Source organism: Phaseolus vulgaris, chromosome 3, assembly GCF_051622355.1.
Source record: "Phaseolus vulgaris cultivar YP4 chromosome 3, ASM5162235v1, whole genome shotgun sequence".
Classification (NCBI taxonomy): Eukaryota; Viridiplantae; Streptophyta; class Magnoliopsida; order Fabales; family Fabaceae; genus Phaseolus; species Phaseolus vulgaris.
Genome location: NC_143500.1, coordinates 41,874,254 through 41,887,547, shown reverse-complemented (window position 1 = coordinate 41,887,547; position 13,294 = coordinate 41,874,254). Strand labels below are relative to the sequence as shown.

The window sequence follows — 13,294 nt, the reverse complement described above, 5'->3', positions numbered from 1 at the left end:
AACAAACAAATGTTAATTAATTCAGATAAATTTTTGAAATTCTATAAATTGATAAAGCTTAGTTACTTAAACTCATTTATTAATTAATATTTCTTTTAAAAAATAAGTTCATAAAATGTTGTTAAAACATGAAAGTCTTTCACTTATTAAGTTATTAAGTAAGTCTAAGTTTTTTTAATTGTTAAGTAATTTTTTAATACTAATTTAGCTTTTTATTTATGAGATATAAATAAAGAGGAAAAACCCTATTTAATACAACAATAAAATTCAAAGAAAAACTACATTTCAGTTATTAAAATAAAGGTTATTAGTGTAATTTGTTATTACATCATAGTTTCCATTCATAAAAATTATAATATGTCATCATTTATTTGTTTATTCTAGATAGTTAATTTGTTTACTTTACTTTGTTTTATTATGTTAATTATTTATTAATGAATTCTATCTAACACAAGTAGAACAATCAATTTTGTTCAAGGGAACAAATAGAAAAAATAGAATGTAAACCCAAATTTGATTTTGATGGGACTAACTTGAGTAAATTGAAAGAAGAGAAACCTCACAACAAACAACATATATAATAATCCTAAGTTGAAATGGTTGCTTTATATAATTTTATAATTTACACTACATTCTTATGGAACTATTAATATTATCTTTCCACAACAAACAATGTCACTCTCTCACCGAGACAACTCTAGTTCTTGGTTGTTGTGCATTTTCCTACAAATCATGAGCACCTAATTGTAGTGTCCAATCTTCTGATCATTTTAATCACTTTGTGTTATGATGGAAACAATGATTTTGAAAAACATTCATCAACAATTGCCTAAGGTTCTATGCAGTAACCAACATTATACATTATGGATTCTATTGTTTATAATGCAGATCGATTTAATTATAGGGTGGTGATACGTTCACATACAGTAAAAATATCAACTTAACAACTCAATAAAATAATGTTTTAATTATATTTACTTTATTTTTTAATTTAAAATATTATTATAATTAAGTCAGTGTTATTTTACTATTTATAGGGTGAAAAAACTTTATTCTTAATTGTATTGTCTGATAAGTTTAATTTAATTGTATTGTCTGATATGTATAGAGTTTAGTACTCTACCACTAGTGTGTGAGTAGTCAATGTAATGCAATCAGGCTTCACTTTTATGAAGGTATGAAGGTTGCATATATGGTACATTGAATTATACCTTTTTTTTTTAAAGTAGATTGTCGTCGGTACAATGGTCTGAATTTTGTTTTAAAATGAGTTAAAACACTCATTTGTGCTTTCTATTAAGTTATTCTTTGTTAATTTTTTTTTTTTTTACTAATATAAAACATACCTAACATTTGATAAAATATTATTAAATTATATTAATACATTTTTTTATTTATATTTAGTAACATTTTTAATGTTACTATCATAGTGTTTTATCTCAATAGTTTTTTTTTTATCATTATTTTTTTATTTGTATAATCAAAACAAAAACTAGTAGAGTTGCTTAGTCCAAATGTCTTTCCCAAAACTTCTTAGAAAAAATACTTTGAAAAATAAAAATATACTTAAATTATTTGATTAAAAAAGGGGTAAAATTATAGTAGATTAGTATGTCCAACAACTTGTAATTATCAGACAATTTTGAAAAACTAAGTATGTTTACTTAATGTTGTTAAATTATTTTGAATCAATATTAAACTTTTATTCTAATAATTCATTTAAAAATTATTTAATAACGTTAGAATTAATATATCTGTGCCCTCGGATCTAAAAGTGTTAAAGAATTAATCAAAATTAATGAAGCAAATGTTCCAAGTGGTAAGAAGCTTAGTTTTCCTTATATAAAGTCTTGGATACAAGTTAATGAGTGTTGGGAGAATTTTGTTCTTTTAAATGAGTTCAGTAATGGATTTGCTAATTAAATATCGGATTTAAACAAAGAATATTATTATATTTAAACGAAATCTTAATATAATTAGTGAAAAACTCCTTTTGGGAACACTAGCTGAGTTCACATTTTTAAAGCCTCAATTTACATACAAGAATATAATAATCACCTATAGTTTAGTTATGACTCCCCTAAACAGTAACATTACAAAACTGAGAGCAAAGCAAATCAAATGTGGTTAGAAGTAAGTAAAAACTAACCAAACTAAAAACACATCACATATATATGCCAAAATTCCGTGTATATATGTTTCAAACTTTGTGATTCAGTTGTTCTTGGGCGGGTGAGGTCTTGGAACATAATAATCAGCATTCAGAGGCACCAAACCAGACATATTGACTTTCGTAGAATGCCTCCTTTTACCAACTTTATGCTGTTTCACATTCAAAACTTCTCCATGGTTGCAGTTTCCAACCACACAAAGCGTTGCCGCATTAGCTCCATTCTCAGCCTCTTCCACCTTCAACTTCGAGAGTACTCCTCTTGACATCATCTTTCTCCCAGAGGGAAAACTCGTACCTTGATCTGTCTCAGCAACTGCTGCAACACCATGATAAATCTGTTGTGGAAAAAATGTTGCCACATTAATTCAGTCACGCTTTGAATCACTTCATAGCATAGAGTATCAAACATAAGTAATGTTCTTACCTCTAAGTTTACTAGACTTCTTCTTGTTTCAATGTTGGTAAAAACCACCAGGGTCTTCTTACCTGAACAATAAAGATAAGGCAAAAACTGATTGAAATGAACACAACATTATGACAACAACAGAAAAAGAGAATATGGGGAAAGTGAAAAGTTAATGAACCTTGGTGTTGGGTGTGTGCGCTGGAGAATCTTAGAGGAAGCAAAACGAAAACTAGGAGAAAGGTAGTGGACCTTAAGTTTGCAGGCACCATTATTGCGAATGGAATAACAGAGTGGTGAGGGGTATGTCGTTGAACAAAAAGAGGAGAGGAATCTGCGTAAGAGAAGGGTGTCTTTCCTTATAGGGTCCCATGCATGTCAAAGTTAGCCAGCTTCATTTCAAGAAACAATGATTTATTTATTATTAATATCAATGTTAAAGAGTAGTATACTAATTACTATACTGGTTACTTTGGAAAAGGAATTAGCGTCTAGCGAGAACAATGTTGAAAAAGGGCTTTGTTTTGTCTGTGGGAGTGAAACTAGGGTTGAAGTCAAAATGAAGAAAAAGGTGTATGATCGCGTGAAATGGAAGATACGAGTTGTTCAGCTCTTGTCGGCCGTCATGCATGCAACGAGGAGAACTTGTTCGGTCCATTTTCCATAACTCCACGCTCCATTTCCTATGAAACTTCATACACCTTTTTCGATTCTCCTCACAAACTCTATACAAATGAGACAAGATATTAGTGGCTATATATATAATAAGTGTTCCATTTCAGACTATGTGGAACTAGAGTTGTTTCTTAACTAGAACCTATGTTTATAAAAGATTGGTCTCAGATTCCGTTTTTAGAGACAAACCCTTGAGTCCAATATGTGAGGTTTGTTTGTTCATATCAAAATACTATTATTAAACAGTGATGTTCATAGCTTGAGCTTGATACAATTACCTAAAAGTGAGTGGGGATGGGAGAAATAAATTAGGGCACGCTTTGTGGTAAACTGTGTAGAATGTGCATTATTAAATAAAATAAAATAAAATAAAAGGTAGTTGGTGTGTAGACTTAAAGTTGTATCTCCTTCTTGGGGTTTTAAGTAGGAAGCAACCAATACATATATATAGCTTTAAGCCTGTTCTCATTTTGACCAAGATTGTAGGGTGCTTTGAAAGAAGTGTTCTCATTTGACCATTACGACTGGCGAGGAACAATGTTATAATTAAGAATATTTAATTCATCCATGAAAATGTCATTACTAATTAAAATAATGAGGCTTGCTGAAATGAATATTAATTATCACTAAAATGGGATCGGATGAGTCTAGATAGGAAAAATCTGACTAAAATATACTATTATTAATTGTGTATGAGAGTTGAAGCTCTTCTACTCATTTTGATTTATAAAACATTTTTTTCAATAAAACAGAAAATGTTTTTCTTGACCTTTAATATTGGCAGTTCCGCTTATGACAAGGAAGAACGAAAAAATGTTGTTTTTTCTTCTTTCTGAATTTCTAAAGCTAATTTTATTTAATTAGCATATAGATTATAGTCTTTCATAATATATAAGTGATATATAAGTGAGTGCAAACTTCACCCCATAAACTGGTTTTATGGAATTGAATTAGATTTAAAGTTCACTTTCTAATATGGTATCAGAACCATTTTAAATTTATCCTAGTAAATATTTATTAGCCTTATCAGGCTACCGCTATCGGACCGTTATCAGACTATTCACCATATGTTATCTCACGCACGACATGAAAGAGATCTCATCTGTTGTTAATCTGCAAAATAATGAGATTGCATGACTACTTAAAGTTTATCCTACGCAATACTCCAGACAATAAAGTGAAATCCTGAAAAAATTGGACATGGTAAGAACTTCTTTGATTGGTGATGGAGAGATGGCCAAAAATCATCAAAATTAATGAAAATTTATCATTAACTTTTTAATTTTTTATTGTGATACCCAGAAATGTCACATTCAGGTCGGGAATGATTCACTTTTTGTTGTGGAGTACACTTCTTGGTTTTCTAGGTGTTGTTGACTCCTAAAAATACTTGGTTGTCTTCCATTAACAAGAGAGGAATATCTACAAAAAGTCTTCATGACATCTAAGTTAATTCTTGGTAAATACTAATAAATGCAATGCATTTTTGTGTGTGTTGTTTTTATCATGTACTTATAGGATTGAAAAGAACCTGGTGGACCCATTTATGAATGAATTATCAAGTTAATCTAAATAGGGAATGATTCATAATATTATATGACATCCATTCGGATTTAAAATGAATTTCCAATATTATTTAATTAATACTTAATATAATATATATATATATATAATGAAAAAACTTTTTTCCAATTTATTCAACCTATAACTTATGGATATTTAAAAGTCATTAAGATTATATATATATATATATATATATATATATGTTTTATATAAATGATAACACTCTTCATTCTCCTCGTATAAATCCAACATTTCAATATGTAAATATTTTTTTATTAAAATTTAATGTAATCAGAGACCAATCATCCAAATTTCTAACAATGGTTGGAATTGTTAGATTTGGACAAATTAAACTCCCAATGGAGGATACTGACCTAAATCCTTTGATGTTTCATTCCATGCCTACAAAATTTTCATTAATAATGTTCCATCTGACATCATGTTATATCTTCCACTACACGAACTTTTCACCCAAATAGCTTGGTTTTTTTTTTTTTTCCCAAATAACACACTGGAGCAAATATTTACAAAGATAGCATGTTTTTTTAGGTCAAAATTCGGTCTGGAAGGTATCGAATTCTGACATTTGATAGAGTGGATGATTGCTGGAACCGAAATTCGGTTTCCGATAAATCGAATTTCGAACTAGTTTTTGCATTTTTTTTTCTCTTTGTTTGAAAAAAAATAATAGAATGGGAAAAAGTAGGAAAATTAAAATATTAATGGTTTTAAAAAGAAATAATTTGAGGGGGAATTTGGAATAAAGTGTATAAATTTAAAATATTTTTAAAAATTAAATTGAGAAAGATAATTATATTTACTAAATACTATTTTCTAAACCAAGAGGTTAATGTTATATCATGTTTGTTCTAGATATAGTAGTTGAATCTTTTTTCCAATGATCGTTTAGTGTTATATTTAATTTTTATTGAATCATACATATTTTTTTATTAACCAGTCTTTGATGACTTCTTTATTGTTTGTCGTGTGGTATTTGGATAATGTCTATTGATAGTAAGACCAATTATGTTAGACTATCATTATTCTTAAATTGTTATATATGTAAAATGGTAATCATTTTGACTTTATAGTTTTTGAGGGGCTTAGGAGATGAAGCGTTTTGGGTTTTGGATCTTCCTCGATTCAACAGTTCTCATTGGATCACACCCAAAAACTCTTTCATTAATGCGTGTCACATCATGTGTTTGGCGTCACCAACATTATGTCCAATCTCGGGAAATCCAATTGTCATAATGGTTTCGGATAAAGACTCTTTGGATTAAACATCCTGTATGGGGGCAAGTGTACGGGTAGGGTTCGCACGATCGAGACTATGACTCGGCACCCGATCCAAGCCGATTGACACCACAAAGACCATTTACGCTTAAGCAGGATTAATGAGGCTAATCAACAATCAAACACTAGGTAATGCATCCCTAAACATGACTCAACTCCCTAATCCGACCAAATAACAAAGGGCGCATGATAATAATATAAATAGGCATAGATTCTAAGAATCAGGTACGTCATTACACAGTACTTAGAACACCGAGTGTCGAATATTTTTATTTGAGTGTCTAAGTGCCTTTTGCCGGTACCATTCAAGCCCGAACTTTGCGAAGACCAAGAGGCAGAGTGACTGATAAGTGTCTAATTTTAGTAATATTTCATATTAAAATACAGACACTTATGAATATTAATTGCTAAAATACATATAAAATGATCCTTAATTTATGAATTTATACATTCTTACATATTTTATGATATTAATTTGAATAAGAGCATTTCATTCCCAAATTTGGTGTTAATTTCAGGTTTTTAGGAAAGAATGAAGATGACTAAGCTAAAGATGAATGATATAAGCTAAAAAGTGAAAACTGAAAGGTCCCAGAACACATAAAAGCGCCAAAAAGCCAACTTTGCAACTAGGACTCTCGCTTGAGCGAGAATGCTCTAAAGACGTTTTCGAAAATCGACACCTTTCTTGCTTGAGCGAGCTTCATCTCGCTTGAGCGAGAATGCGTCAGACAAATTGGACCATTTTTATGTTTTCATCAATAAGCCCATCAGAGTGACGCCATCTAACCCTAACAAATTAGGTTAAATAGGGGGCTAAAGACTCAACCCTAGTGTGTCAGATTGAGAGAAAAACACCATTGAGTAACTTGTAACCCAATTGGGAGAATATGAGGTGCTAGAAGATGTGTGGCTAATTTTACCCTTTGAGATTGGGAGTAATATGTTCGAACTCTTATGTATTTATGTGATATTTAAATATGATAAAATATTATGTTCTTGATTGATTATTGATATTGTTGTTTTGTTTCTAATTCTTGATCTTAAATTTGACTAGAAACTATTTTTAGGGTTCTGACCTAAACAACAATAATTAACATATTTGAGCATTATGAATAGACTTGAAATGTTAATATTATATTTATAAGTTGTTTTTATAAATATGCGAGTAATCAATATAAATGAATTTTATACGAGCATAAAAAAACATAATGTTAATATGCTAATCAAAATACATAAGAGTGAGAAAGATAAAATCTAATCCCCATTTTTTCAACTTGAAGTAACCAATTCTTTGCCTTTTTTCTTATTGATCATCGCCAACATAACCACTTTCAACACACTTTTTATTGTTTTGTTTTATATTTAAAGAGTATTGTACTTGATAATTCAACGGTTACTTGTGGGATCAATATCCGTTCTTAAAAATAAATTATTACTTATAACAACACGATCACGTAAAAATTTATCAATAACGATAGTAGAAGGAGGAGTTCGTACTAAAAGAAAAAGAAGAAGTGCAGACTGACCAACCGAATAGTAGTTCGAATCTTTATCTTGATTCAAATCATGTTCAAGAACAATAATATGTATTAAAGAGTGTTATTGCTACTACTTTTGTTTAATATTTTGTGCTAATGCATATTATGTTTTGTTTTTGTATAAATTATATCATATACTAAGTACTGTCGGTAATTGTTCAGTCTCTTTATGAAGGAAATACAAAACTAAGGTTAAATTAAAAACAGAAAAAGTCTATTTACTTTAAAAAAATTACAATTCTTACAGAAAAAAAATATCAATTACTATATAATTTAAAACATGTTGGAGTAGATCGAGCATTTAAATATTGTCTAATAAATAAATAAATAAACCGAAGAAAAAGTGGAAAATAAATTTATTGTGTGCCATAGGAAAAGGAAGGGAGACACATTCAGAACGTGTGCGCAAAGAGAGCGGAACACGGTATGCTTCCCCATATTCAGGAGGCGAGAAGACACGGACAATGAAATGCAATAGCCAGGGGCTTTTCGTCATTTCACACTCCAACCCATTATAGGCCCAAAAACTCCCCCACACTTTCCATTCACACCACACTTTCTTCCTCCCACAAACAACAATGGCAGATGTAACCACCTACCCCCGCCACCACCGCCACCCAGACGATGACCAAACCCTGATTCCTTTCCCTTATTGGGACTTAGACTTCGATTTTGACCCCGAATTCCATCCTAACCCTTTCTCCCTCACTGACCGCGAGAATCAGGTCAATTTCGTAATGGATCTCTTTCACCAGCGCGTCGAACAGTCGCAACTCACCGATCCCCTCTCTAATGACGCCTTTTTCGGTGTCATCGACGCCCTCGACGACCTTGGCTTCCCCACCGCCGACGACTTATTCGTCGGACGCCGGCTCTCCGTCGGATCTGACTCCGACGAATCGCTCTTCCAGTCCGGAAACGTCGGCAGCGTGTTTGGGATGTGCACGCACTCGGAGGAAGAGTACAACGTGAACGACGACGTTTCGAGCATCCCTCTCTGCTTGGACGCGCTTCAATTAGAAGACAACAGAGACAGTTACGAGGATTTCGAGTGGGAGGAAGTGGTCGACGAGAGAGAAGTTCTGAGCATGCTCGACGACACCTCCGTTTCCGTCTCTGTGGGAATCGAAGAGGAAAGGGAGGAGGAAGTAGAATTTGAATTGGAGGCCAACAATTTGGGATGGCAGGTTCTGTTGAACGCCAATGTGGAGGGAACGAATTCCGAGCCTTATTTCGGGGACAACGAGGATTTCGTATACGCCGCGGAGTACGAAATGTTCGGCCAATTCAACGAGGAATCCTTAGTTGGGAAGCCTCCGGCTTCCATCTCCGCCGTGAGGAGCCTTCCGGCGGCGGTCGTGAGCGCTGCTGACGTGGCGAACGAAAACGTGGTTTGCGCGGTCTGTAAGGAGGAGTTTGGCGTTGGGGAAGGGGTGAAGCAGTTACCGTGTTCGCATCGTTACCATGCGGACTGCATTGTGCCATGGTTGGGGATAAGGAACACGTGTCCTGTTTGTCGCTTTGAGTTTCCCACTGATGATGCTGATTATGAGCGGAGGAAGGCTCATAGATCTGTTATGTGATCATATTATATGTTTACTTGATGAATTTTCACTTTTAGGGTATTTGATCAAGTATAGATTTTTTGCTCCTGATAAAAATGCTTGTGATGTTCTTGTTGATTTTGAAGATTTGAGTTTAGGGATTTTCTCTTCGAATTGTACTTTGCATACATCACATAAACGAATCATTTTTGCCTGGAATTTGTGGTTGTTGTGATTTGTTTATGTTCTTATTCTTGATGATCCAGTGCCGTTCTGAGTCACCAGCATATTGGAGGAAGTTTCCGGCAGATTGGTGGAGGAACCCTGGAAGTGTAAGCAGACCCTTTTGACGGATTTTATCCTCTCATATTCTTACTGCTGTTTGCATTCACATTCAAATATCATATCTTTAACTGCGAGTGGTATCATAACTTGTTGATTGGTTGGTGATGTTCAAATTGGGAAAAACTTCTTTGCATATGCAAAAGTAAGATTATTTGGCACGGGAAGTTAGGGAGTTCATGTGTTTAATTTTGGATTCTGAAAAAGTTAGATTCAAATGCTTAGTAAACTAGTTTCTCGTTGAAGTTGTAAAATTTCAAAATAAGTATACATTATATTTTTAATAATTATAAATTTATATTTTTATAATGTTTTAAATTTGTTATAATCTAATTTTTTTATACAAATTAAATTTTAAGTCATATTCATATAATTTTTTTTTCTGCTACGTCGTCATTTCATGAAACTTAAACGCCAGAGGGTTGAAAAGCTTCCCTTGACTGTTAGCAATTAGTTTCATATATTAATAGAGGCAATGACCAATTTTGACCGTTGGCTTCCTGATCCGGTGTGTCATCCCTTCTTCATGTAGCTAAAGTCTTGCTAGCTTTCTTTGTCTGAGGACGAAATTTCTTACCTGGATTTTTTTTTTTATTGGAGTGTGTTTTCTGGGATTCGTATCAGTACTGCCTGAAAATGGAATAATGAGGAATACGAAGTTGCATTCTTGTGTGTGGCTTGAAATATGATATTTGTTATGGAAAATATTATTTTGGTTTTAGAAACGTAGTATTCATTCCTGTTTTTGGGGGATGTTCTAGTTGAGTTGCTTGCTGAAGATTCATTTGTTAGTCATTCTCACTTTAGTGTGGTTGATTATTGCCACGCACGGCACGCCTACGTAAATTAAATTTTAAGATAATTTGTCACGTGAAAACTCGATATCAGTAATAGCAATAGACAATGAAGAGTGACAATTCACATTCAATGGCTCCTGCTATTATTGATCTGTAAATTATCCTTTTTTCTGCATCTGTAAAATATTAGTAATATGTTTTATTCCATTAAATTGAACAAAAACAAACCTATTCTTTTCTGTCAGGTGTTGTTGGTTACCATAAACACTTTTGCCTCTAGATCAAAGAGTGAATTTATATAGTTTATTAAAATGTCTCTCAAATTAATTTCACTCAGACAAAAACTTGTAAAATGGATGTCAATAAGAAACAGGGTTGCAGGTTAAAGATCCACATATGATGCTTGGAAGTTAGTGATTTGAAACTCGACGTGACAATGGGATCAAAAGCTGGTGTTTTACTATGCATGAGAATACCTATTATAGGCAATATATTAGACTTTTAATTAGCATCTGCACTATATAAGCAATGAATAGAGAATACCTTTGCAAGTGCAAGAATAATACTTTTTATACGTGTTAACCTTGACATATAAATGTCATCCGTGTAAGCAATGTTTCATTGCCATTGTCCACTAGGTAAAAGTGATAGTTTATGATGGAAGATTCCATGGAGACGCCAAATTCGCCAATTATTTCGTTTGCTTTTTCATAAAACATGTGGCATTTTATTCAATCCAAAGCTTAAAATGCTACTGTTAACAGCCTTCAATTTTTGAGGTCTCCTTCGATATAAAAAGTTATAATATATTTATTGGGTCGAGTGAATTTTTCTACTAATTTAATTTATTGTGTCCTAATTTTAGGTTAAAATTTAACGCGCATTGCCATTTTTTCTTGGATAGGGTATATAACCAAGACTAAAAATAGGAAAAAGAACTGCAAATAGAGTCCTTAGCCAGCATTTTACTGAATGGGGTATAAAGTTATGAGCTTATATGGCATAATTTAATCCTCTGGCTCTCATCTAGGATGGAGAACTGAATTTGTTGCTTTTGTATAATTTTTTAGGCATACTTATAATCAAAAAGTCAATGGCATTGCCTTCCCAGCCATTAAACCACTTTACTTCTCAAATCTCCTTGTGTCTAGGTCAATTATATCCCACCATTTTGTTGAACAAAACTTATCTCCATTATTTGTTATTAATCTTTATCAAATATGTAATCTTAACTTTCCTAATATGTAGAATCAATATTATCTACGGAACTTAACCCATCTATAAATACACCTGCCAACTTAAATGTGAAGAAATTCCCATAGCTACTTGTATTCTATTTGCATTAACTATCCAATTCCAATCTATAAAAGTTGTATATCAGTTAGTTCCGTCTCTCATACTCAAATGAAAAATTGAGACATGGAATGCAATGAAGATGATGAGCTCCATGTAGCCCCTTATGCTTCCTTAACACAGTGCTTTCGCTATCTTTCTCCAACCCAGAAACCTATCCTGACCTCAACAATGGAAACTGATGAAGGCCATACTTTGACCCATCTGGATCAACCTCATAGTTTACACCATATTCCATTTTTCTACTCCCAATTGCACCTTCCAAGCACCAGCCACAACCCAATTCAAGTCCCACTCCATAAATCCTCTCCCAACACATCATCAAATAGTAACAACAATAACAATTCTGATGAAGCAAAGGCTCTCCTTGATGACAGAAAGAAGAAGAGGATGTTCTCCAACAGAGAATCTGCTCGCAGGTCTCGCATGCGAAAGAAGCAACAGATTGAACTCCTGCAGTATCATGTGGATCATCTGCAGACACTAAACCATCAACTCTCCGAAAAGATCATTTACTTGCTGGAATGTAACCAACAAATCCACCAACAGAATGCTCAGCTAAAAGAGAAAGTTTCCTCTCTTCAGGTAGCACTCTCTGACTTGTTGGTTCCTGAAGGAGGTGCCGAGCAACCACACCACATCCCTAATGGCTTCCTAGTTGAGCCTTCAACTAGAGCAATTGCAAGTTCCATAGTATAGCCATATGCGCTGTAAGAACAATTATAAGCATTTGAGTGTGAATCTGATGCAGATTTTTTGGCCTGATGTTCTGGTTGGTTTCAGTGATACAGTCATCTAGAAATCTAACTCACAGGTAAATAGTTTGTTACTCCTTCCCAGCTGGCTAATGCAGCATCCGAAGTTTGACTTGTGGAGTTGAAAAGTGGTAAATATTGTTTAAATTTTAAAATATTTGTGATTCAATGCTATGTGTGTCCTTGAATAAAATGTTGATTTGATACTCTACCATGGGTAACATATATAATATACTGAATATCTGTTTAATTAATGATCCCGATTCACTTTGCTTCTCTTTAACCAAAAGAAAGAAATAGATGAAATTATAGTACCCACTGGGAATGAGGATCAAACATTAGGAAATAGTATTTCATGAAAAGACGAAAGGAAGACGAAACAAAGAAGAAAGAAGAAAACCAAAGTGCAACTCATAAAAGCAGAAAACAAATGAAGGAACATTTATTTCTGAAAAACAGAGTGTGATGCACACACGTTTTCAAGGTTGCAACACTTATAAAGAGAACAAAACGACAAAGCCTAACCCACTACACCGTCTAGTTACAAGACCACTAGACAGTCTTGTTATAGGACCGACTAGTCTCAACAGAATCATTAGACGGTGACCCTCTAGTCTCATAAGAACCACTAAACGGTCTTATAGGATCATCTAGTCTCAACAAAATTTGATTGTCTAGTCTCATTAGAACCACGGTCTGGTCAGAACCGCTATATAACTCGATATTCCCTCCTCAAACTAGATAATGTTTGTTCATTATCCCAAGTTTAGATAATGGTGGTCTTAAGGATTTAGTACAAACATTGACAAGTTGTTCATCTGAGCGAATAGGAATAAGACGAATCATATTAGA

At 33.2% G+C, this 13,294-nt stretch overlaps 3 protein-coding genes across 3 annotated transcripts; 2 read left to right on the top strand and 1 right to left on the bottom strand.

The window, feature by feature from the left end:
* Positions 1-2,061: 2,061 nt before the first annotated feature.
* Positions 2,062-2,921, bottom strand: LOC137805927 (uncharacterized). The gene is made up of 3 exons (XM_068605802.2): positions 2,758-2,921; positions 2,598-2,659; positions 2,062-2,508 (listed from the first exon to the last, which is right to left on the bottom strand). Exons 1-3 carry the CDS (start codon positions 2,846-2,848, stop codon positions 2,215-2,217), a joined length of 447 nt encoding a protein of 148 aa, XP_068461903.1. The 5' UTR covers positions 2,849-2,921; the 3' UTR covers positions 2,062-2,214.
* A 5,112-nt stretch (positions 2,922-8,033) lies between these two features.
* On the top strand, positions 8,034-9,414 carry LOC137807683 (uncharacterized). The gene has a single exon (XM_068608441.2). The coding sequence runs from the start codon at positions 8,230-8,232 to the stop codon at positions 9,232-9,234; it is 1,005 nt and encodes a 334-aa protein (XP_068464542.2). The 5' UTR covers positions 8,034-8,229; the 3' UTR covers positions 9,235-9,414.
* A 152-nt stretch (positions 9,415-9,566) lies between these two features.
* LOC137805633 (uncharacterized) lies at positions 9,567-13,294 on the top strand. Its single transcript, XM_090299484.1, has one exon. It carries the CDS (start codon positions 11,754-11,756, stop codon positions 12,384-12,386), a length of 633 nt encoding a protein of 210 aa, XP_090155610.1. The 5' UTR covers positions 9,567-11,753; the 3' UTR covers positions 12,387-13,294.

What these genes read in the sequence shown, in the direction of transcription:
- LOC137805633 (XM_090299484.1), top strand. Translation starts at nt 11,754, where the DNA reads ATGGAATGCAATGAAGATGATGAGCTCCATGTAGCCCCTTATGCTTCC.
- LOC137805927 (XM_068605802.2), bottom strand. Translation starts at nt 2,848, where the DNA reads ATGGTGCCTGCAAACTTAAGGTCCACTACCTTTCTCCTAGTTTTCGTT. An exon ending in CGCACACACCCAACACCAAG is followed by an intron (nt 2,660 to 2,757) that starts GTTCATTAACTT and finishes TTTATTGTTCAG; the next exon opens with GTAAGAAGACCCTGGTGGTT. An exon ending in GAAGTCTAGTAAACTTAGAG is followed by an intron (nt 2,509 to 2,597) that starts GTAAGAACATTA and finishes TTTCCACAACAG; the next exon opens with ATTTATCATGGTGTTGCAGC.
- LOC137807683 (XM_068608441.2), top strand. Translation starts at nt 8,230, where the DNA reads ATGGCAGATGTAACCACCTACCCCCGCCACCACCGCCACCCAGACGAT.